General features: G+C 39.3%; 1 protein-coding gene across 2 annotated transcripts in view; it reads left to right on the forward strand.

The window, feature by feature from the left end:
• The window catches only part of FLT1 (fms related receptor tyrosine kinase 1), a 116,633-nt gene that overhangs the window by 27,784 nt on the left and 65,087 nt on the right, over positions 1-23,762 (forward strand). For both annotated transcript variants that reach the window (XM_062567171.1, XM_062567170.1), the window contains exons 5-10: positions 6,975-7,137; positions 7,225-7,361; positions 8,920-9,094; positions 11,092-11,209; positions 13,174-13,343; positions 13,740-13,899. In XM_062567171.1, the coding sequence (XP_062423155.1) occupies positions 6,975-7,137; positions 7,225-7,361; positions 8,920-9,094; positions 11,092-11,209; positions 13,174-13,343; positions 13,740-13,899 (923 nt within the window). The remainder of the gene's footprint in view (positions 1-6,974; positions 7,138-7,224; positions 7,362-8,919; positions 9,095-11,091; positions 11,210-13,173; positions 13,344-13,739; positions 13,900-23,762) is intronic.

The raw sequence follows: 23,762 nt of genomic DNA on the forward strand, positions 1-23,762 counted from the left end.
GTGCACAGTTTGATGCTGTAGGTCAGTTTTAGAAATCCTAGATGTTTTTCATGTGGGAAACCACTTCTTTCCTTGCTTAGAATCATAGAATCAATAAGGTTGGAAGGGACCTCTGGAGATCATCTAGTCCAACCTCCCTGCTCAGCACGGTCACCTACAGCATGGTAGGCAGGGTTGCATCCAGGCGGGCCTTGAAGATCTCCAGAGAAGGAGACTCCACAACCTCTCTGGGCAACCTGTGCCAGTGCTCCGTCACTCTCACAGTGAAGAAATTCCCCCTCACGGTCAGGCAGAACTTCCTGTGCTTCAATTTCTGCCCATTGCCTCTTGTCCTGTCACACGGGACAACTGAAAAGAGTTTGTCCCCGTCCCCCTGACACCCTCCCTTCACGTACTTGTACACATTGATAAGATCCCCCCTCAGACTTCTCTTCCCCAGGCTGAACAGGCCCAGCTCTTGTAGCCGTTCCTTGTAGGGCAGATGCTCCAGCCCTCTGAAACATCTTTGTAGCCCTATGCTGGACTCTCTCCAGTAGCTCCATGTCTCTCTTGCAGTGGGGAGCCCAGAACTGGACACAGTGCTCGAGATGAGGCCTCCCCAGGGCTGAGTAGAGGGGCAGGATCACCTCCCTTGGCCTCCTGGCAACACTCTTCCCAATGCACCCCAGGAGACCATTGGCCTTCCTGGCCACAAGGGCACATTGCTGGCTCATGGTCAATGTGTCATCCACCAGCGCTCCCAGGTCCTTCTCTGCAGAGCTGCTTTCCACAAGGTCAGCCCCCAGCTTATACTGGTGCCTAGGGTTATTTCTCCCTAGGTGCAGGACTCTGCACTCGCCCTTGTTGAACCTCAGGAGGTTCCTCTCCGCCCAGCTCTCCAGCCTGTCCAGGTCTCTCTGAATGGCAGCACAGCCCTCAGGTGGATCAGACACTCCTCCCAGCTTGGTACCATCAGCAAACCTGCTGAGGAGGCACTCTGTCCCCTCATCCAGGTCATTGATGAAAAAGTTGAACAGGATGGGATCCAGTACTGAGCCTTGGGGGACACCACTAGAAACAGGCCTCCAGCTGGGCTCCATGCCACTGATGATGACCCTCTGAGCTCTGCCTTTCAGCCAGTTCTCAAGTCACCCTACTGTCCACTCATCTAATCCACACTTCCTGAGCTTCTCTAGGAAGATGTTATAGGAGACAGTGTCAAAAGCCTTGTTGAAGTCAAGGTACACAACGTCCAGTGCTCTCCCCTCATCTACCCAGCCAGTCATTCCATCAGAGAAGGCTATCAGATTGGTTAAGCAGGATTTCCCCTTGGTGAATCCGTGCTGGCTACTCCTGACCACCTTCTTTTCCTCCATATGCCTGGAGATGACATCCAGAATGAGCTGTTCCATCACCTCTCCAGGGATGGAGGTGAGGCTGACGGGCCTATAGTTGCCTGGGTCCTCCTTCTTGCCCTTTTTGAAGACTGGAATGACATTGTCTTTCTTCCAGTCCTCAGGAACCTCTCCTGTTCTCCAGGACTTTTCAAAGATGATGGAGAGCAGCCTGGCAACAACATCCGCCAGCTCCCTCAGTACGTGTGGGTGCATCCTGTTGGGACCCATGCATTTGTGGATGTCTAGCCTGCCCAGAAGGTCTCTAATCCTTTCCTTCTCAACCAAAGGAAAGTCTTCCTTTCTCCAGAATTTCTCCCTCATGTCCAGGCTCTGGGATTCCTGGGGGCTGCCCTTAGCAGTGAAGACTGAAGCAAAGAAGGCATTCAGTAATTCTGCCTTCTCTGTATCCTTTGTCCCCAAAGCCCCTGCCCCATTCAGTAGTGGGCCCACATTTTCCCTAGTCCTCCTCTTGCTGCTGATGTATTTGAAGAAGCCCTTCCTGTTGTCCTTGACATCCCTTGCCAATGTATATATAACTCTCAAGAAACCTGGCTGCCCTATATGTATGTAGGAAAGTCTCGGGTATAGAGGTGTAAAATTGTACTTCTTTTTTAAATTCCTTTTATTTGGCTTAAAAATTAAGTAGAAGTGCCAGTGATGTTTTGTTTCTAAATAAAGTGAATTCTGCACGTAATGACTTCAGTGTTCAGCATTGTTACTAGAAAGAGAAATTTGTCTTTTTATAGAATAAGATGCAACAGATAAGCAATACCACCGTAAGGTGGCAAGACTTCAACAGAAGTCTTTGATTACAGAGCTTTACACCAACCATGGATTTGTTCATGTGTTTTAACTTGCAGATTTACAAATTTTGTGTGGTGCTGCCTTGCTAGTATTCTAATATTGATCCTGATTTTACCTCTTGATTTCCAACTGTTAAATCACACGAATGAAACTTAAATGCAGAGGAAAGAAAATATTCTAATCTAGAATGTTTATAGATATGTACACACACACGTGCGCGCGCGCGCACACACACACACGCACACACAGTGAGATATGGACCTGGAGGTGGATGATGCACAAGATTCTGGGACTGTAGAATCAAAAGTATATGAAGCTTGGCTCTTGGTATGGTGTATATTGTAAAGTGGGATTTTATTTGGGTATTGTAGTGTTTGAAGTCTCTGAAATGCCTCTGAAATCTCAGCATATTAAATTCCTAACCGAGAAAATTCTTGTCAGACTTTGCTCTTAATAAACATTATAAAAATCAACTTATTCTCCTTATTTGGAGGAGATTGAGGCATCTCTACTCTCTTGTTTTACATGAGCTTGCCTTTAGTTTGGGGTTGTGGTGTAAGATGCATGTGTCTTTATGCGATCAAAACCAGATGTAATATTTTGGGAAGGAGAAAGAGGAGGTGGAGCCAAGTCTTAATAGAAAGAATTGGTTGCTTATATGTTTTGCATTCCAGGAAAAATAAATGTGTTCCCTCATCCATCCCAGAATTTCCTGAAGTATGTAAACTACAGTGTATTACATCATATCTCTATTTATCAAGCTGCGACATCCATGTATGAAGATTCCAGCAATTTTTTGCTCAAAGAGTAATTGAGAGATGTGTTAAATGCATTTCACAGCTGCAAGCGTACTGCTTCTGGAGAGCTGGCAAAAAAACCATCCTGTGTTTTCCATCTAGCAATAAAGGAAGAAGTCAGTGTCCCCATAATGCTATCCTCTGGAGCTGGAAAACCACCCCCAGCATCAGAGTCATTAGATTCTGCATTTGGTATTGCCAGGAAGTCAAAATATGGAATAATCTCTGTAATTTCTCCCTTCTGAAAGAACTCATTGGTAAAGTCACGTGAACGCTGCCTACAGCATTTTATTCCTATGTAGTGCTACTTCTAGTTTTAGTGTACCAGTATCAGGAAGGTTTATTATCCATGTTAAACACTACAAATGGTTTTATTACTAAAACTACATCTTCAGTCATTCCTTTTGTGCTGCTATGTTGTTGTGACTGAATGTCTGTACAAATTGCACTGCACAGAATGTCAATCCATATACGACATAGGCGGAGCCTTTAAAGATTGAGAAGCTAATAAAGCAGGCAACCAAAAATATGCAACTTATATTTAAAATCCAACCTTCAAGTCCAAATATAACTTATTTCTTCAGCAGCTGGTGATTCTTTCAATTACTCTGCAAAATTAATTGACAATTTTGGTCTAGTGCTTAATGGACAGATATCCAGATTCCTTAAAATAATCATCCTCATCAATATTGTTTTGGCAGTCTCATTCAAGATCCCTAAGAGTAGATAAACGTTATTATAGTCAAAGTATGCACTTCCCTTGCTTCTTCATTTGCTTCTGTCTTGCCCATCTGAGAAAGCATCACCTTCTTGTCTGAGGGTTTGATCCCTTTATTTACTCTTTCAGATTCTCTGCCAAAAATCAACATGACCTTCTCAGGAACAGAGGCAAATAAGTTTTGATATAAAATCAAGGGACTAAAAAAAACCCAAAAAACCTCAGGGATACTGAGAGAGTTACACACCCCAAAAGTCTGAATTCTTAATAATGCCACACCATCCTTCCCAGACTGATGGAAGGAGAGACATGAAAGAAAAGATAAGCATACAAAACACTAATGTACATTTTTACTATACTTTCATCCGACTCTTTGCAGTACAATCTGCCTTTGGAGATGTGGGGAACCATATCTTGACGACGTGCTCTTGACCATATGTAAATACCCAAAACCTTGTCATAGTACTATGTTAATGCCTCTTACAAAAAGCAAAGAAAGTAAAAGGCCAAGACTGAACTGGGTGCCATAGTAATGTACTTTATGCAGATAAGTGTGTAAATAGTAAATTCTATATCACAACAAGTTGCTTTGAACACATCTGAGTATGTGCTCGTATTCACAAGTAATCTATTGTTTCAGCTGCATTTATCCTCTGCTACTTTGGTGGAAATCAAGCTGTTTCAGCACAGTGTTCTTTTATAGTTTTTCTATTTCTCTCTGTGATGCCCAAACAGCCAAGATTCTGCACAGGGCTCTGAATGACTTGAACTACACTGGTTCCATTTGAGCAGATCATTGGGCTAAAGGACCTCTAGAGGTCCCTTCCAACCTAAATTCTTATGTGATTCTAGGATCCTCTGTTCTGTACCATCCATGCAGCAATCATCACAATAACAACTCCATGATCTGGGGTGGCCTGAAGCCAGGGCCTCTCTGTTTAGGGCAGAGCAAAGAAACTGCTTTTCTAAGAGTGAGAGACAGGCCACCTGAATCAGTGGGGCTGGCAGAGGAGAGCAGCATGGAGGAGGACTGGGTAAGAAGCAAAAGCAAATAAGGAGGGAGTGCAGAGTTGTGAAGGGCCATAGGAGTGAGAGTGAGCTGTTTAACATGTGCTCTTCTGAGAGAAAATCCTGATATTTCTACTTTCTGAAGGGGGCTTGTTGCAGTGTCTTGATCTTTCTTCCACAGATATAATCAGAGACCAGCTATGTCTCAGGGTGTGTTTTGATAGTCACAGACATCAGTTTTATAAAGTTTTCCTTATCAGTAACCAAAATGTGTCCATTGCTGCTTTTGTGCGCATCACCATACACACCTCTGTTTTCAGCAATGTCAGGTGGGTAAACTGTGCGCATAAGCATTTGCCTCCAGGGCAGATGGACCTTTTAGATGCACAGTCAATGAACTGTATTTCAGCGTGGCAAAACAAGATCATCTGTGTAAGCACTTTACTTCTAAGATCCAGACAGTTCTTGGTTGATCTGGTTACTCTCCCACTTCTGAGGCTAGACTAATACAAATTCAGTAATTGGTCAGTGAACCAATGAATGTGAAGTGAGTGCCTTCCCTGGAAATGTCAGATGACTTTCTCTTTGTGGTGTATATGAAAACTCATAGAGGTTTTCCATCTCTGCTGAAACAGTTTGGTTTCTACCAAAGCAGCAGAGGATATATCCAACTGAAAGTCTTGAAATTATAACTATGAGCTGACTAAACAAAGCTCAGATATTTGCTTTATTTGGAAATAGGAATGGCAACAGAGTTCTTAAAGCTCAAGATACTGTTGAATGGTAGCCAGTCAGCTATAATGTAATGGGGTATTACTTGTGTGTGTAACGCACACCTCCCCTGTGTTTTGCATGCTTATTATAGCTTCTTATCAGCTGTTGTAAAGATAAGGAATTCTGTCCCAGCACTTTTGTGCTTGCCAGTAGGAAGGAGACGGCTGGCCATCATACAAGCTCTCTGCTCAAAGAAAAGGGAAGAAAGAGATGAAGGGAATGTAGTAAGGATGGGAGCACAGAAAGAAAGAGGCGATGAGGTTCACGGGTTTTAGCTGACCCAAACGTGGAAGTGCATACAAATGCTTTTTGCTTAGGGCACTAATTCACTCAAAGTCTTAAAAAATATGCTACTTTCATTATACATTTTTTTTGCAACACCAGTCACAGCCAGGCTTTGTATTCATGGCCTTTTGCTGATCTCCATGCTATCCGAACAGTGGCATTTGTTATGTCAATAAGGCTATGTAACGGCAAAAGAGGATTGACATGAAAACAAGAATCGTGTTTTGCCTTTTCAAGTTTTCTAGTATCATATTAAAATGGGCTTGAAACCCAAAGGATGTTAATATAAAATATCAGTTGTACTGCTGACAAAGTGGAATGCTTGATCTCACATGGCAATATTTTAATCTATGCTGGATTTCAGGTGGTAAGTTTTAGAAACATCTGACAGCTTTACATTATTGGGTCCTCAACTTCAGAGGGATCAAGAAATGCTGAAATTTTGAAATGTGCTGAATACTTTTCCTCTGGAAGTGTAATGTATAAAAAATGTTTCAAGACATCTTTTCAAAATCTCTCGTCAGTGTAACTTTCTTCATTCAGGTTGATATGTAGTTCCAATAAAAATGCCGAAGGAAGCTTTGTGGATTAAAAATTTGTACTTTAGATCAAATGTAATGACTTTAAGATATGTGTGCACTGTGACCTGTCAGCTTTAGAACAAGTGTTCATGTTCTTTCCTTTTTTAAAAAAAAAAAAAAAAAAAAAAAAAAAGTCTAGTTCTTTAGACAATATAAACATGAGAAGCATCAAATTGAATCTGGACAGGAATTGTTAAAGGCACAAAATGACAGTGAATTAAGTCCATTTGTCACCTCCATTGAAAAATGTGCATTTGTGTCTCAGTGGTAACACCAGGATACATAATTGCAAAGGTTCTCTGAGACAGGCGCTTCAGCTGCCAACTGTGAGCCTACAGAATAGCAGTGTAAGCACTGAGACTAATGATATTGTCAATCTATTGTATCATAAATTACATCCTGTTATAAATAATGAAATATTGGAAACAAATAAAGCATTCACATTCTTCACCCAAATTTTTCTTCTATTTTGTGATAAAAACGTGACTTGAAAAATCTGCATAATTAAATGCCATCCTTTCTACTTTGATTGACTTTTTTTGATTTTTTTTATTCCTTTTTATTAGACTCTTTTGATTAAAGAGTGGCATGAAGGTAAGTTATTTTTATGATATATGTTTGCAACTTTCAGATTCCACAAGAAACCCTAATTCCTGATGGCAAGACAATAATCTGGGACAACATGAAAGGTTTCAGGATACCTAAGGCAACATACAAATTCATAGGGCTCCTGAGCTGTGAGACAACTCTTGGTGGACACAAGTATAGCACGAAGTATCTAACACACCGAGAAAGTGAGTAACATTCTCCAGTCACTGACTATCAGAAAGCACTCTGCTGGGGTGAAGTTATTCATTTTTCTTTCTTTTCATGACATACAGCCAACACAATTTTTGACATCCAGTTAAGCACCCCACGTCTAGTCAAGTTGCTCAAAGGAGACAGCCTGGCGATTAACTGCACCGTCACTGCAGCCTGGAACACAAGAGTGCAGATGACGTGGAGTTATCCCGGAGGGGTGAGTGCTGCGGTTGAAATGAAGAACTCATGGGGGGTTTCCTGTCCATTGTGCTGTATGGAGCATCCCAGGAGGAATTTTTCCTCAAAATGCTTGCCATGGTTTGCATTCCATTGTTGTGACCCTTGCTGACATGTCTCTTTATGTCTTCTTTTCTTTCTTTTTTCCTTTTTTCCTTTTTTTTTTTTTTTTTTTTTTTGTGTGCTCAATTGAACAAGTAAACACGTTTACACAATATACTCGGCTATATGGCATAATCACAAGTGATCATTAGACTTGATTCATCCTTGGGAGTTTCTTTGCGACCCAGTGAAACAATAGGAAATTTATCACCCAAGCCCAGGCAGGAGCTCTCTCTCGTGACAAAAAAGTTTTCAGTGAAGCTGTCTTCTTCAACACATTCATTTAAAAGACTGGCAGACAGTCAGGCACCCAACTCAAGCATGTTTAGAAAAGATATTTTGATTTAGCTAGCCAAAATCTCATTTGTTAAGTGTCACATGAACAATTCTCTTGTTTTGACAACTACAGGAATGATCTTGAATGCGCTTCTCCTCCCCTCACATTGGGAGCATCCTCATAAATATTTGTCACTTACAGAATAACTGCCAGGGAGCCCGTGTAAAGCTGATAAGAAATTTGACATTAGTTTAGGGTTTACAACTCCCATTCCTTTCACGTCAGTTTGATTTATGCTGGTGATTCAAGTCAAGATCATTTATTATGTCACTCATTGTGCCTAATCACAAGCTGAAATTATGATTACATTATATAGAAAGGATTAATGCAATCACTTCTTGCATACTGTAGCCATTTTCCCTGGCATTTTTTTCACCTCAGAAATAAACAACTTAGCAACAAGAAACGCTCTGAATATAATATATTTGGTCATTATTGCCTTAAGAAGCCCACACTTGTGAAATTCTGCTTTGTTTTTATTTGGATGGCAACTGAAGGGTGCTCGGTGTTTATAACACAACAATGACAATGTCCTGGGTTAAATAAACTTTGAGGCCAAAGGCTGAGGGGGAGCTGCAGGAAATAACTCCTCAGACTCCCATTATCTTCAGTTCCACCCTGTTATTCTCTTGCCAAATCTAGTCACTTTTCCGTCTATAGCCTTTCCAGAATTGTCCCCTTCTTGTGTTAATGCCCTCATCTTCTACACGTCTGCTGCCTACGGACACCGAATCCAAACACCAAGCTATGTGTTTCTGTACACCCAGTGGCTCTGGGGTTTTCTGAGGAATGCTGAAGTTGGAGAAATGGGGCTAATGGTGGGATAGGTCATACAGAAGGATGATCTTCATCTGGGAAGAACTAGTTTGAATATTATTGCAATTTGAATTAAAATAAGAGTGAATTGCTGTATGTAATGTTGCTTCTAATTTTTATCATTGATCTTTTGGAAATGTTAGGTATCTTTTGCATATCCGAACTGTACAGTGTAATCTGTTTTTTTTTTAAGGGTTGAAGTCAGTAGAGTAAAAGGAAAAATCTTAATGATCATGGTAATTGATTTGACTGAACTCTTTCTCGTTTGTTTTTGTTTTTATAGGCAAAGAAGAGAGGTTCTATAACCCAGCGTATTGACCAGAAGAATACAGAAGCCAATATTTTCTACAGTATTCTTGTTATCGACAGAGTGCGTGATATTGATAAAGGCCAGTATACCTGCCATGTGAAGAGTGGCCCATCAATCAAATCTGTTAACACAACAGTCCTCGTTTATGGTAAGAAAGAGTTTGTATTTGTAGAATACTGAATGCTCATGTGCAAAATTCAGTCATACAATATCTTTATATCTTGATAGAAAGTGGAAACGAATTTCCAGCATGCTAGACTTGGGTAGGAAAAGGTGGGAGACTACAGAGAATATGTGCCTTTTGTTCCGTGATTCCTTTTTCCTGTTGGTAGTAGACTTGTTAAAGAACAGTTGGATCACTTTTGTCTGCTAAGTACTGTGATGACCCTGTACTCAGCTCTGGCAGAACCAGTAAGTTAAAGCACATTTTCTAAATAAAAATATACAAGGTTAATTTAAATAGAAGAATCGCAGTTTCTCTTTTGCCATGTTTATCCATTGTTCCCTATTTTGAATGAACAAGTATTTTGAAGGAACAGATGAATGAACATTCCCATTGTTCATTCATTATTGTTCCATATGAAACATAAAGAAATAGATACATGTACATTACTTGGAGTACAAGCATAAGATACCACAATTTACTAATGTGATTTTACAATGGGAGACTTAAACTACTTCTCTGTGGTCTGGTTGGTCTGCTTTGTCTTCTGGATGTAGAAATCCATAAAATCTGGATATTCCTAGTAATATTTCAAGCATATGTGTATTGTGACTCTATAAGAAGTTACGTCTTTTGTGGTATTCTGCTGCAATTTAGATGATTCAGGATCCTTGGCGCTTCATTGGTATTAATGATAAAAAGCAGTTTGTAGGTTTCCCCTGTGACAGATGACTCATGATCAGAATCTTGATTTTTTTTTCCAGGTGTTTTGTGAAGTCTACCTTCTTTCTCTCATCTGAAAGTGTGGACTAGGCATCAGCTGGTAGCATTTGCTGGGAGGCTTTCAGTTCATTCTCTCTGCTCTAAGCTTAGACTAAAGTCACTTGAAGCGCAGGATGAATCATGATATTCATTTCTTATATTCTCAAATAAATAAGCCTGAAGTCATCAGAATCTGATTTTTAAATTAATTTTAAAATCACAGAACCTGGAATTGTTGAAGCTAGCCTGTAACCCTTACTCACATTAGCACATCAATCTATGAGATATCCATATTAGTAAGAGTGAACCCTTACATGAATAAGGATTTTCAAGATCAGGGTTGTATCTTTAGATGTAACTGACTTGTGGAATTAAGCTGCAGAGTTTTCTTGTACATGTTATTTTCAATGTATGCTGAAAATGCAACTAAATATTGCACTTCTTCAATGGATATCAAAAATCCATATGCAGTTGTGGTCTAGGTTCTATCAAAGGACATTCAAACAAATTTTCATCTTTTGAATGTTTTTACTTTGTGTGCATGCTTTTGGGGGAATTTTTTTTTCTATGTATTGTACAAATACTGTATTGCATTGCCTCGAATGAAATCAGATAACTTGACAGCAGATTTGAAATATGGGGCAGTACAACTGGAAAAGAACAAATTCCACCAAGTTGAGATTGTTCCAATGAAGCAATGAAGACTTTTTTTTGTTTAATGAAACAGCTATTCACCAATGATCTAGAAAGTTTCTGTCTTTTCTTTCACTGGTTCTGAAGATCATTCAAATCCTCTGTAGCAGAATATTTTCTTTTGAGATGTTCATTGATTCATGGCTTTTAAGGGTGAAGTGGTCATCTGTTGATCTAGTTCAACTTCCCACTTACTATGGACTAGCTTATCTCAAGTAGATGCACTTGCATTGAAACCAGTGCCCTTTTTTTTGACTGAAACAAACTTTATATTTGGCTATAGTATATCTTCTGCAGGTAGGTCCATGGCCTGGGAGCTGTATCTTGTCTACTTGTGGTGAAGTTTTACATTTCATAGCTCTACAGGAATTCTGGTTTTATTCATGCTGCTGTGTGACCACCAACATTAATAAAAATATTTAATTGTTATTAAATTTTTACTTACCTTCCTGTTCTTTGTATAGCAATTCTTTTGCAGGATGAAAATCAGTAATACAGGTATATTCTTTTTCTTTTATATCTTTAAGATAAAATGTTCATTAAGTTGAAACATCGAAGAAAAACTGCACTGGAGGCTGTAGCTGGAAGAAAATCCTATCGTTTGTCAGTGAAAGTGAAGGCATTTCCCTCTCCAGAGGTTTTATGGTAGGATAACAGTTACTTCCACATGTACTTCCACACAGGACTTCTTCTTAGAAGAAAAATAATACCTTGGTAAAATACTCAATAAGACCCCTCAAATGATAACTGGCATTAACATTGTGCAGTTTTACTGGACTTTTCAGGGTCTTCCTGAGTTTTAACAATTTATAAAAATATTATTTCCATTTTGCAAATGAAGGAGGAAGCCCAGGTTGTTTAAATCTCAGATACCTGTCTCCTATTGCAGTCAGCGGATATTGCACAGTTAAATCTCTCTACTGATCTGAAGTGATGCACTCAAGTTCACTCAGACTTGAATATGAGACCTGAACTTGTTTTTTAGACCCTAAGAGAAAAGAAGGCTTTCCTTAAGGCAACAGAGATGGATCGCATAGCCGTGTACTTTTAGAAAAGCAATGAAAGCTGCCTTTATTATATGGCGGTCTACAGGTTTTAGTGACTGGAGCTTTCACTTTGGCTCAAATATGCTACATTAAGAAATGTTTTAAACAGTTTTTTGTATTAACCCAAGCACCTTTATATAAAACAATGTTATCTATTTATGATCTCAAGGGGTTTTTTGTTGTTTAAATCATTGTAAATAGCAATAGCTCTTGCTCAATTCATTGCATTTTAACAAAGGGTGTGTGACAAGACTGATTAAGAAAACAAACCATACATACATGAACAGTCAGAGTTCACATTACTTTCAGCCAGAATTTATTTTTACTCCAAACACTTTGTTTTGTTTTACTCTCTCCTTTGCATTTACAGCTCCACATGGAAAATTATATAGAGAAAGTGGAGCTGATGTTCATCATTAACACAGTATTTTCTCTCTCTATAATGTCTGGACTTCTTGACTATATGTAGAGATCCAAAACTTCTGAAATATAGAAAATTCCATTTAAACATAAGGGGATTTTGTTTTATTATGCTTTGATATTATGTTTTTTACTGTGAGGATGGTCAAACACCGGAACGACTTGCCTAGAGAGGCTGTGGATCTCCATCCTTGGAGATATTCACAGGCCAGCTCAACACAGCCCTGAGCAACCTACTCTAGGTGATCCTACTTTGAGCAGAGGGTTAGACTAGATGATCTCCAGAGATGCCTTCCAACCCCAACCATTCTGTGATTCTTGAAATGAAGGTACAATGTAACACTTTCCACAGTCCTTAGACCAAATTTTTAGTGTTCTTGTAAGGACTGTAAGACTTTCCTGTAAATATTTACTAAAACATGGAATCAATTTAAGTCCATTATTATATTGAAGAACTTGATTGCACTCTTTACTAATATCATTCCAGTCTTCACCCAGCAGCCTACTGAAATATGCTTCATGTAGTATTTTAGACTTCAAAAAGAAAAAAAAACCCTGCTTATTCAGGAATCTGTGTGTGAGCAACACCTAGTACTTTCTATGTTGATTTTCTGTTATCTTTAAAAACATCCACTTGATAGCAGGATATCTGATTCTTAAATGCTTATCTAATCTACTTACTCTTCCTCTTCCTAAAATCACAGCTGTGCTTAGGCTACTGTAATACTTTGTCCTGGGATGTATTTTTGAAGTCATAAAGAAATAATCAGTACTAGATGATGCAAACTTTATTTGCACAAATGACTTTTACCCAGAATGGTTGTCTTGTAGATTAAATGGAGACACAAGCACAGAAAAATGGAATCTTCAAAGACAGAGTTGCAGTTTTGATTAACTCTCAAATACTACAGAGTCCTGTCAGATCCCTATCAATTTTAACATATTGAATGGTATTCTTCAAAGTGTTCTATAAATATTAGCAGTCTTATTTTTAAGTGAAGAATAATCTTCTGGTAAACAAAATCTCAAACCATAAACCTGATTCTTAACCAAAGACTGAGAAATGTTATGAAATGGAATAACATAGACTGTTTAAACAGCACTGTTTTTCAAAATTTTGCTTTCTGGAATTCTTCTAAACAGGTTAAAAGATGGGCTACCTGCTGCAGAAAAATGTGCCCGGTACATGATTAAAGAATATTCATTAATCATCAAGGATGTTGCTGAAGAAGATGCTGGAAACTACACCGTAATATTGAGCATACGGCAGTGGAACTTGTCTAAGAATCTTACTGTCACCCTTACAGTAAATGGTAAGTTTACAGTATGTTCCCACTCTTCTCCTAAACATACAAATGCTGGATTTTCAGTGAATGCTTGATCTTGCACAGTTCAAGTAATTATGAATCTTCTCACTGAAAACCAAGCCCCATGTGTGGAGTGATAGACCCATCTTCTAATCTTGGAATTAGCGGATGGGCACTGGTTTTCATTAGAAGGGTTGCTGTCTTCCATGGTCACATATTTGTTCCTGATGACTTAAATATGTTAGTAACTGCTCATCTGACTAATCTTTGTACTGCTGTTTCCCTTTGTTCTCCTGGGGATTTTTCTTACTACTCACCCTGCAGGAATGTAGCATTTTCGGGATATGCAAAACACTGGAAATGAGCTGCTTTTAATTTCTTTCAATTTTTTACTCATTACAGTGAAACCCCAGATATATGAAAATGCTGTGTCATCATTCCCTGATCCCAATCTGTTTTTACTGAGCAGCAAACAAGTGCTGACATGCACTGTTTATGGTATTCCTCAGCCTAAAATCACATGGATGTGGTATCCCTGTAGGCAAAACCATTCTAAAACAAGGTAGGACAGCCTCTCTACTTGTATTTAGTATGTCTTCACTTGCTACTACACTTAAATATTTTCCTTTTTTTCAGAAATAAAACTTGAAATGACCATTCTTTAATTAGCAGAGTTTGTATATTTTTAATCAATGTATTTTTGAAGCAAAGCATGTAGGCAAAATGCAGGTTTATCCACATCATTATTTGAAAATGGTGGGCAGATCCATTGCTTTGTACTGTTACTTATGTTTAAAGTTCACTTCTGTTCATCCATGCAATGTCCAGAGGCAGTAATTACGATTTAATTTTTATGGGAGAAGCCTTGTAGAGAACACCTTGCAATGCACACATGCTTTCTAATGTTGTCATCCACCAGGAAATTCCCCTGTGTTTGATTTTTTTTTAATTCAATAGAAATAATCTAAAAACTTTTTCTATTATGAAGGTCAGATCTGACTTATGATATGTTGTTGACTCATAGATTCAGTTCGCCAAGTCAAATGTGCCCAGCCATCTCCAGATGATATTTCAAAAGGGTAAAATATAAATGACATCATACAAACTTGCTTGACGTTGATGTGGCACTTAACTGATCCTCTTTCACATTTAAGTCTGCTTTGGAACTTTGTTTCTTAGGATGACAAATTTGTGCATTGATTCATTTATCAAAAGCACGTCCTAAATCATGAGTTCTGACACAACCTTAGCAGTTAATACTTGACACTCACAATAGAATTAAAAATAAGCTGATAGAAGAGAGTTCAAATATCGACTTGTTCAGAATGCAACACTACAAAGATATTTAAACAGCTAATGAAAATTCAGGAACCAAAATTTCCTTAGTTTTAATTAAAGTTAATGACTTAACGTAGAATTTAGCTTCTTTAACACTGTTATTGAATTGAGTTTCAGTACCAGTCCAGTTGAACATTTAAGTACATGCTTAATTGCAAGAATACAAGAAACCCAATGAATTAAATAGGATAAACACGTTACTTCAAATTAAGGATGTTCATACTGCTTTCTGGATCAGCAGAAGAGTGGTCAGCACTTCTGAGAAGCCCACATTATTTTTCCCATTAGGCCTTTCTTTGGGATTATGCAAATGGCCAGGGATTTCTGTGCCCTTCTCACCAAGAGGTGGCACTAGCAATCTCTCTGTTTGGTATCATAGGTATAACCTGAAATTCTCCATTTCAAGGACAGGTAAGGTCAGTATTTTCACTATCTGTTATGTTACCCTAAAAGCACCAGTTGAAAACTTCTAAGTAATAATTTATTTTTGCTTCTAGGTAAGATATAAGGTGAAAGAAATCACAATGTCTTTTAATAGAGAAGCCCTGTGAAAGGCATATAAGAAAAATCTGGATCGTTCAGGTTTTTTTTTTGAGTATTTATACATTTATGCAAACTTTGGACTGAAATCACAGTGTGGTGCTGATAAACAAATTGTTTCTTTTTCTTTGGGAATTGGAGCTGTGCTCTTCCACTGTCACATATTTCCCTCTGTTAACAAGCACAGATCTGCACCACAACACAGAAGATTATGTCATCAGAAATAAAGAGTAATACACTCAAGCAGGTGTTTAATAATCTGCTACACAGTAGACTCAATTAAATGGCAATTAGAAGTGTGTTTTAACAGGTGATCAAAAGAGAAATGTTACAATTTAAACATGAGCTGTTGGCTCTGTTACAAGCTTGTTTCCAGACACGCTTCCAAATTTACTTCATAATTATTCTGTTACAATTCTTTTTAACTCTCTCCCTTTCCTTCTCCTTTAAAAGCTCATAGAAGAAGTAGAGCCTGGAGAACACGGTTTGTAATGCTTTGTATAGGATGAGTTGAATTACTCCCTCTGAAAAAGAGGGTAACAATTAACAATATCAATACACCTGAATAATTACTTTTTGTCTCCTGCTCCTGGAAGCTAGCAAAGTGGATTAGCCTGGCAGCTGGCACGGCTTGCTCATGCTGACATCTGTGCCAGTTTAGGTATTCTCGCTGGAGAACTTGTTAATCCCAGCTATTTCCCTATACTTTCCTCCACACAAAGGACTGAGTAGAGATACAAGGGAATGTTTGCTTAAGCAACAGATTAATGGTGCAAGTACCTTGTGCAGCAGACCAAAATTGAATTTTATTTTCCATTAGAGACCTTTCTTTGGATTTAGCTGCCCAGCATTATGTTTCCAAGGCTAAAATGTTGCTCTATTTGTGCCCAGCACTGTGCAGTGTCTATTTCTGTGCACAGATGTAAACATTGTCACCTTAAGTCGATAAACCCACATAGGTTACCATCATTCACTATATCCTGAGCAAGTATCAAGGTCCCAGTGGACACTGCACACATTCAGAATAAAAAGATGCTCTTGCTGCAAAGACTTTGCAATACATGCTTCTGTTCACTCAAAGATTTATGTATGTGCTTAACTTTATATCACTTAAGTACTATCAGTGAAAGAAGGGAATGACTCACAAAGTCAGATGTTTCAATTTTTGAAAAAATATAGACTGTGGGTTCCTTAATGGAAACCTTTGAGTACTCTGGCTGTCTCTTTTGATTTCTGTTCCAGACAGTATTTCTGTTTCAGAAATCTAAAAATATCTCAGTGGATTCTATTGCTTTTAAATAAAATGTAGACATATTTTAATACTTCGAGATTAATATACTCAATTTACATAACTCTCCCCTACACGACACTTAGGCCAATAACAGGAGGCCAGCCAAATAGTTTCCTTGGCATAGCAAGTTTTTTAAAATGCTGTAGAGTCTGTCAACAAAATTGTCTTTTTTGGAATACAGAGAGACCAACAATTAAATAATTAAAATTTTCTAGTCCTTATTTTCTATTAAAATTGTTCTGCTCAAACTCTACGGCAGCTAAATAACCTTTTGTTAGATACTAGCTATGAAGCTGACCAGATCAATAGAAAGATTAACTTGTGATGCTCACCCCAGCAAGTAAACATACAAAAATCAAGTAAAACTGAGCCAGAAATTCAGAGATGGCAGGCAAAAGTCAGTGGAAGATGAAATGAAAAAAAAAAAGTACAATTAAAAAAAACCTTAAAGATTAGTCTTTCTTAGAAGACTATCGTTTTTCTCTGAGGAACTGCTTACTCCAGAAAAAGCAGCAGATACATACCATGTTCCAAGCCAGGACTCGCTGTGGCTGACCGGGTATTTCAGTAGATCTGCATTGGCTGAGCAGCCCACAGTTGTGGATATGGCAGAGGAGAGTTTTGTCCCAGAATACTGATCAGCCTTACCAGACCCGTTGCTGCCACACTGGAGGTGTTCCTTCCGACTGCATTTTTGCTGAAATTTGGAGTATATCAGATCAGGTGCATGAAGGTGCAGCTGCAACATGATTTGCTGTGGGACTCTGAAGGCAGCAAGGCTGGTCTCCTGCCTAAAACCTGTGAGTTTAAAGTGCCTCCATGCCTGGAACTTGCTTGACATTAATGTTTCTTGACTTGAATCTCTTCAGCAGATCTGTGTTTATCTTGAAGTAGTCTGGCAGAGATTGCCAAGAAAAGCACATGGGATATTGATACTGTTCAGTATAACCACTAGCTTCCTCAGCCTGTGTCATTTGGGGGCAGTTTCACTTTCTGGACATTTCCACATGAGCAGTTCAAGAAATATCTCCATCATGGTCTGATCAAGGTTTGGCTGATCAGACCTTCGGAAACTGCCAACAGATGCAACACTGACATTTTATCCTGAATATTTCAGCTCTCCCAACTCTACTGCCTCTCTCTCTCTCTCTCTCTCCTTGTGCTATCGGTATTGCTGGTATTGCTGCCAGAGACCTCATCTCAGACAACCACAGAGTTTGTTATGCTCTAGTGTGAATCCATTGACTTCAGTGAAATTGCTACTGATTTGACTCAGAGTGATAAGAAAGGAAAATCACCTTCTTCCAGGGCTAGTCTACATTGTAAAGGTAGAGTCATATAAATTACTTTCTGCAGAAATAGCTCTGCAGCACTGCAGAGCATGGAAGAGTGTGTCATGGATCACAGTGAGGCAAAAGCTAGATGTTTGCCTTGAAAACTCTGCACAGATAGAAAAAGTCTGAACCTACCATGCTAAAAGTTCATAGCCAGGCTCCCACCGGCTTCAGTGAAAGAGGAAACAGGCCATGTGTGCATAGCAGTCTAATTGCATTTCAGCATTGTTTATGTCAGTGTATTAATAAAGGATTGAAAGGCAGAATCATTAGGATGTGCTTGGATAGATTATCTAGGGAAACTAGGTTTGGAACATCAGTGAGGTATGTAAAATTAACAAGTAAAGAACAAATGTTAATTGTACTTAATTAGAAATGTACTGAACCACCCAAATTTAATTGTGGATGTCTGCAAACATTGATGCCCATTAGTTTGTCCACAGCGACTGTTTTTGTTCCCCATGCCACCTTCTATTTTCAGGAAGGGGAAATCTGAGTCCATAAAGCTAGAAAAAGTAGGTCAGATGCCATTAATAAACAGGTAGTTCAGAAATGCCTTTGTTTGATTTGACATGTGGCCAGATCCTCAGCTCTAAATTCACATTGGCTGAAGATATTGGCTGGGTGGCCTTTGTGCCTTCCACTCTATCATAAGAAAATCCTTTAACAGCAATCTGGTAATATGAAGGTACTTAATGTGGGTATATATATAAAAGTGACTTATTCCCTTATTATGTTGAGATTGTGGAAATAATTAGTGTAACTAAGAATCAGGACCTGTACTTTTCACATGTCTTTATAAAAATGTGGAGGAACACACACATGATTGTGCTTTGTGGAAGTGTGGACTGCAGAGAATTTGAAGCCAAAAGAAAGAAGGAGAAATGAAATAGCTTCTGAGTTACCTCAGACTGAGCAAGCAATTTGCTGAAGCTTTTCATCCTAAACTGCAGCCCTGCATTATGGGTCAGAAGTAGATGCTTGTTCATGAACACCTTCTATTGTCTGAAAACAGCTAAAACTCCAGAGGTAGGATGGTACCCCAGACCTCAGTCAGCATGTTGCATAAGACCATTTTTAATATTTTACTTACATATGGATCAGACTTGACATATTTGTCAGTCTTGTTTACCCACGTGTGTATCATACTATACATCTAGTAGAGTTTGCCACAGTCTTTCCTCAGAGTAATGTAGTGAAGACACCAATGAACCTACTGTGCTTGTTGTAAATGTTTTCAGAGGTTTCATTGTGGCTCTTAGGTTAAGCAAAAGCTTAAGCATTCAGATTTCAGTATTACTGGGTTTTAGATCATTGTAAATCAAAGTTTTCCAAGTCTAGTAGAAAATGTTTTAGCAAAAAATGCATTATGTTTTCCAAGTAATTTCTCAAATTAGTCATTGTTCAAATCTAAAATATAGAGAATACATCCATAAGGCAGGGTTACTCTGCTCAATATCACATTTTTAACTTTCACTTTTCTATCTTTTTTTCATCTGTTGTCCCTCATAATCACTTTTCCCCCTTAGTTTCTTTTTCTTTAGTTCTCTTTGCAGCCTAGTCTCTTGGCTTTATCACGGACAGTCTGGCGCCCATGCTTAAGGAAGAACTTACAGGGACATCCAAACCATTGGATGTAATTGCTTAGGTTTTTACTCACTTTAGTTCAACACACAAAAAATTGAGTGCATGATGTGCAGTACGTGGGGAGAGTACATCAGCACTGGATGGTGTTGTAAGCGAGTCCCTGCATACTGGAAGGGAAGAGCAGAGCCAGTGGGATGTCTTGGCATGCAGCCAGAGATCTGCTGCTGTGCTAGCTGTGCAGGGCATTGACAGCCGTGTTTTTGGCTGAGGAAGACGAAGGATCAAACTGTGTGTGTGCTTACGAGTAATTATGAATGGAGGATTATTACTGGACTGAGTACTCCTTTTATAAAAATATACAAACTTTGGTCAGCATCCTTTTTCCTTTTACGTCTGTTCCTTTCAAGAGTCCTTTTCAGAAAGCTTTGAGCAGATATGAGGTAAGATCTTACTCAGAAAAAAATACTCAGTTAAAAAAATAGGAAACAGAGGTTAGGAGGGAACAGTCAGTTCTTGCAGTACAGGGAAACCACCAGTAAAGTTTTTCAGTAGCTGGTGCTGGGATCTGTCCTTGTCAGTATGTTCAGAAATAACTTGGAAAACATGGAAAGGAGCTGACAGAGTTTGTTGATGATACTAAGTTATTTGAACTTGTTAGGTTGAGGGTCCATTGGAAAGAAATGCAGAATTGTATGAATCTGAATATCTACATGATAAAGTGACAGACGAAACTCACTGAAAATAAATGCATTATGATCTACATAGGAAAAAAACAATCTGAATTTCACATGTAAAATGATAGGCAGGTGGCTGACCGTTACTACTACAGAGGGAGAGCTGAGAGTTGCCATACACAGTTCTGTGAAAGCGACAACCACAAGGAGCAGCTCAGAAAGCAAATCAAGTGTTAAGCATTATCAAGAAAGAAATAAAGAGCAAAACTGAGAACATCAGGATGACTCTATATAGGTCTGTAAATTACCCGTATTTTTTATACTGTGAACATTTCTGATCCTTTCATCTCAAAGGATGCAGCAGAACAGGGATATAGCACACACAGGTTTGATCCTTTGCCATCCTCAGCCAAAACAGACTCTGAGAAAGGCAACAGGAAGGATCAAAGGAATTTCTGGGAATGAGAGGAATGCGCAAGGAATGAGAAGGAGGGAGATCTGGACTCTGCAGCCTGGAAAAGATGTGACTTAGGGAATAAGCAATATGTATCTACAGGCTCATGAGGGGCATAAATGTCAAGACAGTTGTAAAAGTCTTTTCTGGTTCAACAAGTATAGGGGCCATTGAATGAAATTAGGAGGAGCCTCCTTTGGAATAAAATAAGGAGATGGCTCTCCATATAGTGGGTAGCAGGTCTGTAAGACTCCTTGCCAAAGGATTTTGTGGATTCAAAAAGTCTTCACAGGTTCAAAGAGAGATCAGACAAATTGAGGAGAAATCCACTGGGAGTTACTTTAAGTGTAAAAACGGCTTTTGTTGCAGGAAAGTCTTGAGCTGACAATAATTGGTGACTGGGGGAGTGTTAGGAGGAAGTAGCTGAAGTTAGTCCTGTTCTTACTCATCACTAACCATCTGCTTATGGCCATTGTTGAGACAGGATACTGGCTAGATGGATCCCTGGTCTTATGTCTACGTCTGTCAGTATTTTCCCTTCACTTCCTGTTTTCCCTCTGGTTGACTCTCCTCTCTCCTTAAAAATGTTTCCCTCCATTCTTTCTCATCCCTTCCTTGTTTTTCGCCTGCACTTTCAGTACATGCCCCCAGTCAACCCAGAGGTACTCTCAGACCCCTATTACAGTGTTGTTGAAAATGGACCATCTTAAAAAACACAACCTCGGTTCAGCAATAGCTTTTTCATCTCTTCTGTTAATCACTGGAAAATGGAATGGATGTTAATTGTGCTTCCAAGTTCTCAGCAAAATGAGGAGAAACTGCTCCTTTATAGAGCCCAAAGGTTCCAAAGTCAGGACAGCAAAGAAAGGACAGGGAATTTCAGCATTATGAGAATGAAGGCTTTGTGGAGAATGAAGGCTTGGTTCTTGGAAGACTGTGGATGTGACATTATGCCTCAGAGTTGAGTGAGCTGTTTGGATTGACTTGTGTAGAGAAAATAGCTTGCACCTCCAGGATCTGAATAATATCTTGGACTTTATATATAGGGATAATATTTGCAAACAGGAAAAACAGACAGTAAGAGTGGCCATTGTATGTAGAGATTTCCTGGTCTTTCTCTTTAAGCTTCTGACTGATCTATCAAATCTTCTTTCTTTCTGTACTACATAGACTACTAAAACCAAGCATTTTTTCCAGTAAAAAGTTCTAGATTCTTGTGGTAACTTCATGCTTTGAGCCATAAGTCTGTAGTTCCAGCCAATATTCAGCTTCGCCATGGAAAAAGACATAGTTGGTGCTCTCTGAGAGAGAAAGTGAAGGCTGAGTCATGCAAACTGTACAAGATAGCAGAGTGGTTAGAGTCTGGTAAAGGAGGGAAAGGAGGTGGACGAGAAGGAAGGAAGGAAGGACTGGCTGAAATGTGATCTGGTGCTGCATCCATGAAGACTGCTGTGCAGTGTATAGCAGGAAATGGAAGGTCAAGAAGCTAAATACAATTATCTGATAAACTCAAGGTGAGAAAAAATTAAGTCACCTCAAGATGTGCAGAAAAAATGAAAAATTACTTTCAAATGTTACCATTTCCCTAATGGTCCAGTGGCCTCAAGAACTGACAAAGCAATTAGAAACAGTGCTTTTTTCAGTAGACTGATACCCATGTCATCTTCATGTTCTTGTGTGGATAGCTGTGGTATTGTGCTTTGGTGTACAGATTTAGACATGGGTTTTTCTGTGGAAATGCTAGTGTGGGCTGATGAAGGGGTGAAAGATGTGGTAGGTAAGAATGCTCTTGATCATTCTACTTTTCTTGACATAATTCAGGTCAATCAGTCTTCTGTGGTAGCATACTGGTATAGTTCAGGACAAGCCACCATGTTTATAAAGGATGATTGTGAAAGGGAAATATCATGCAGTTATTTGACTACACACAGTTAATAGCAGGAAAGGCATTATGCAGCTGGCAAACTCTTCCTTTTTCCATAGAGCTACGGCCATATGCAACAAAGCCATGAATGTCATATATCCTACTGTTCTTAATGATGTAGTACCAAAGATACTCACCAGGAGGAAGAGCATCCAGGACAGGTGGGATTTTCCCTGGAGAATGTACTTTCCCTCTAAGTGTCCCTGTCAATAGAGACATAGATCATTCTACAAAACTAAAAACAACTCAGTCCTCACTTTGGCATCTGTGCAGTGCACTAGAGGTCCAATCCAGTCTAATGCACAGATGTCATTGAGAAATCTTCCAGTTACACTGCAGCTCATCAGTGGATAATTTCTGAACATGGCTAAAAATGTCCTTGGCCACAAGTCTGCCTCTGCTCTGGGGACTGAGAGCAAGGGGGAGGGGCAGAGACGTCCTGCCCTCTGGGAGTCGTGAGATATCCAAGCTGACATGGATTGGTGAGGTCTGATGTGTTCCAGGTGGGCACTTTGACATTGCCACAGGCACCAGTAGGCACTAGTGACAGTGACAGCAATGAGGTGACGGGACTTGAGCCACTCTCATCAGGACTTTTTGTCCGGCCCTCATTGTTAACCTCCAAGCTAAACATAAATAAAGAAACCATGACATATGATACAAAAGGTATCCAGATCCTACCATTTATAGAAAAATTCCTCCAAGCCCATCAATCTACACAATTCGTACATATGTGCTCGTTGGGGAAGACACTTGGGATGAACTCCCAGTTCAGCTGGAGCTCAGTGGAGTTTTGCCAATGAACGCAGTGGGACTAGGGTTTCAACCTCTAACTGATTATTTTTGACCTACAACAGGAATGCTTGGATGATAGCTCGATAGCTCTTTAATAGACAAGCACATTACAATGTTACAGCCAAAGGTAGTCAAGCATGCTGGCCAGGTTCCAGTACAAGTGTCCCCCTCCCCCATAAAGCACGTTTCACAACCTGTACATGCTCCTTGTTACTATTTTGCCTCTCTGCTTCCGGCCTCAAAGTGATTCAGTGTTTCTTAGGACACGTGGCTACTCCAGCCCTGTGCTACCAATCACACAGCAGGGAACACCAACAGGCAGAAAAGTCAAGACCCATGTCATTCAGATTTTTTGATAACCTCCAAGTAGAAACCAGTTCCTATATATTCTTTACAATTCCAGGAATTTCCAGAGTTCCTGTCTTAAAATTAGTGCTGTTATTACCTTGTCATTATCTTGAAAGATGTGACTCAGCCCAACTTCAATT

Source organism: Rhea pennata, chromosome 1, assembly GCF_028389875.1.
Source record: "Rhea pennata isolate bPtePen1 chromosome 1, bPtePen1.pri, whole genome shotgun sequence".
NCBI classification, from domain to species: domain Eukaryota; kingdom Metazoa; phylum Chordata; class Aves; order Rheiformes; family Rheidae; genus Rhea; species Rhea pennata.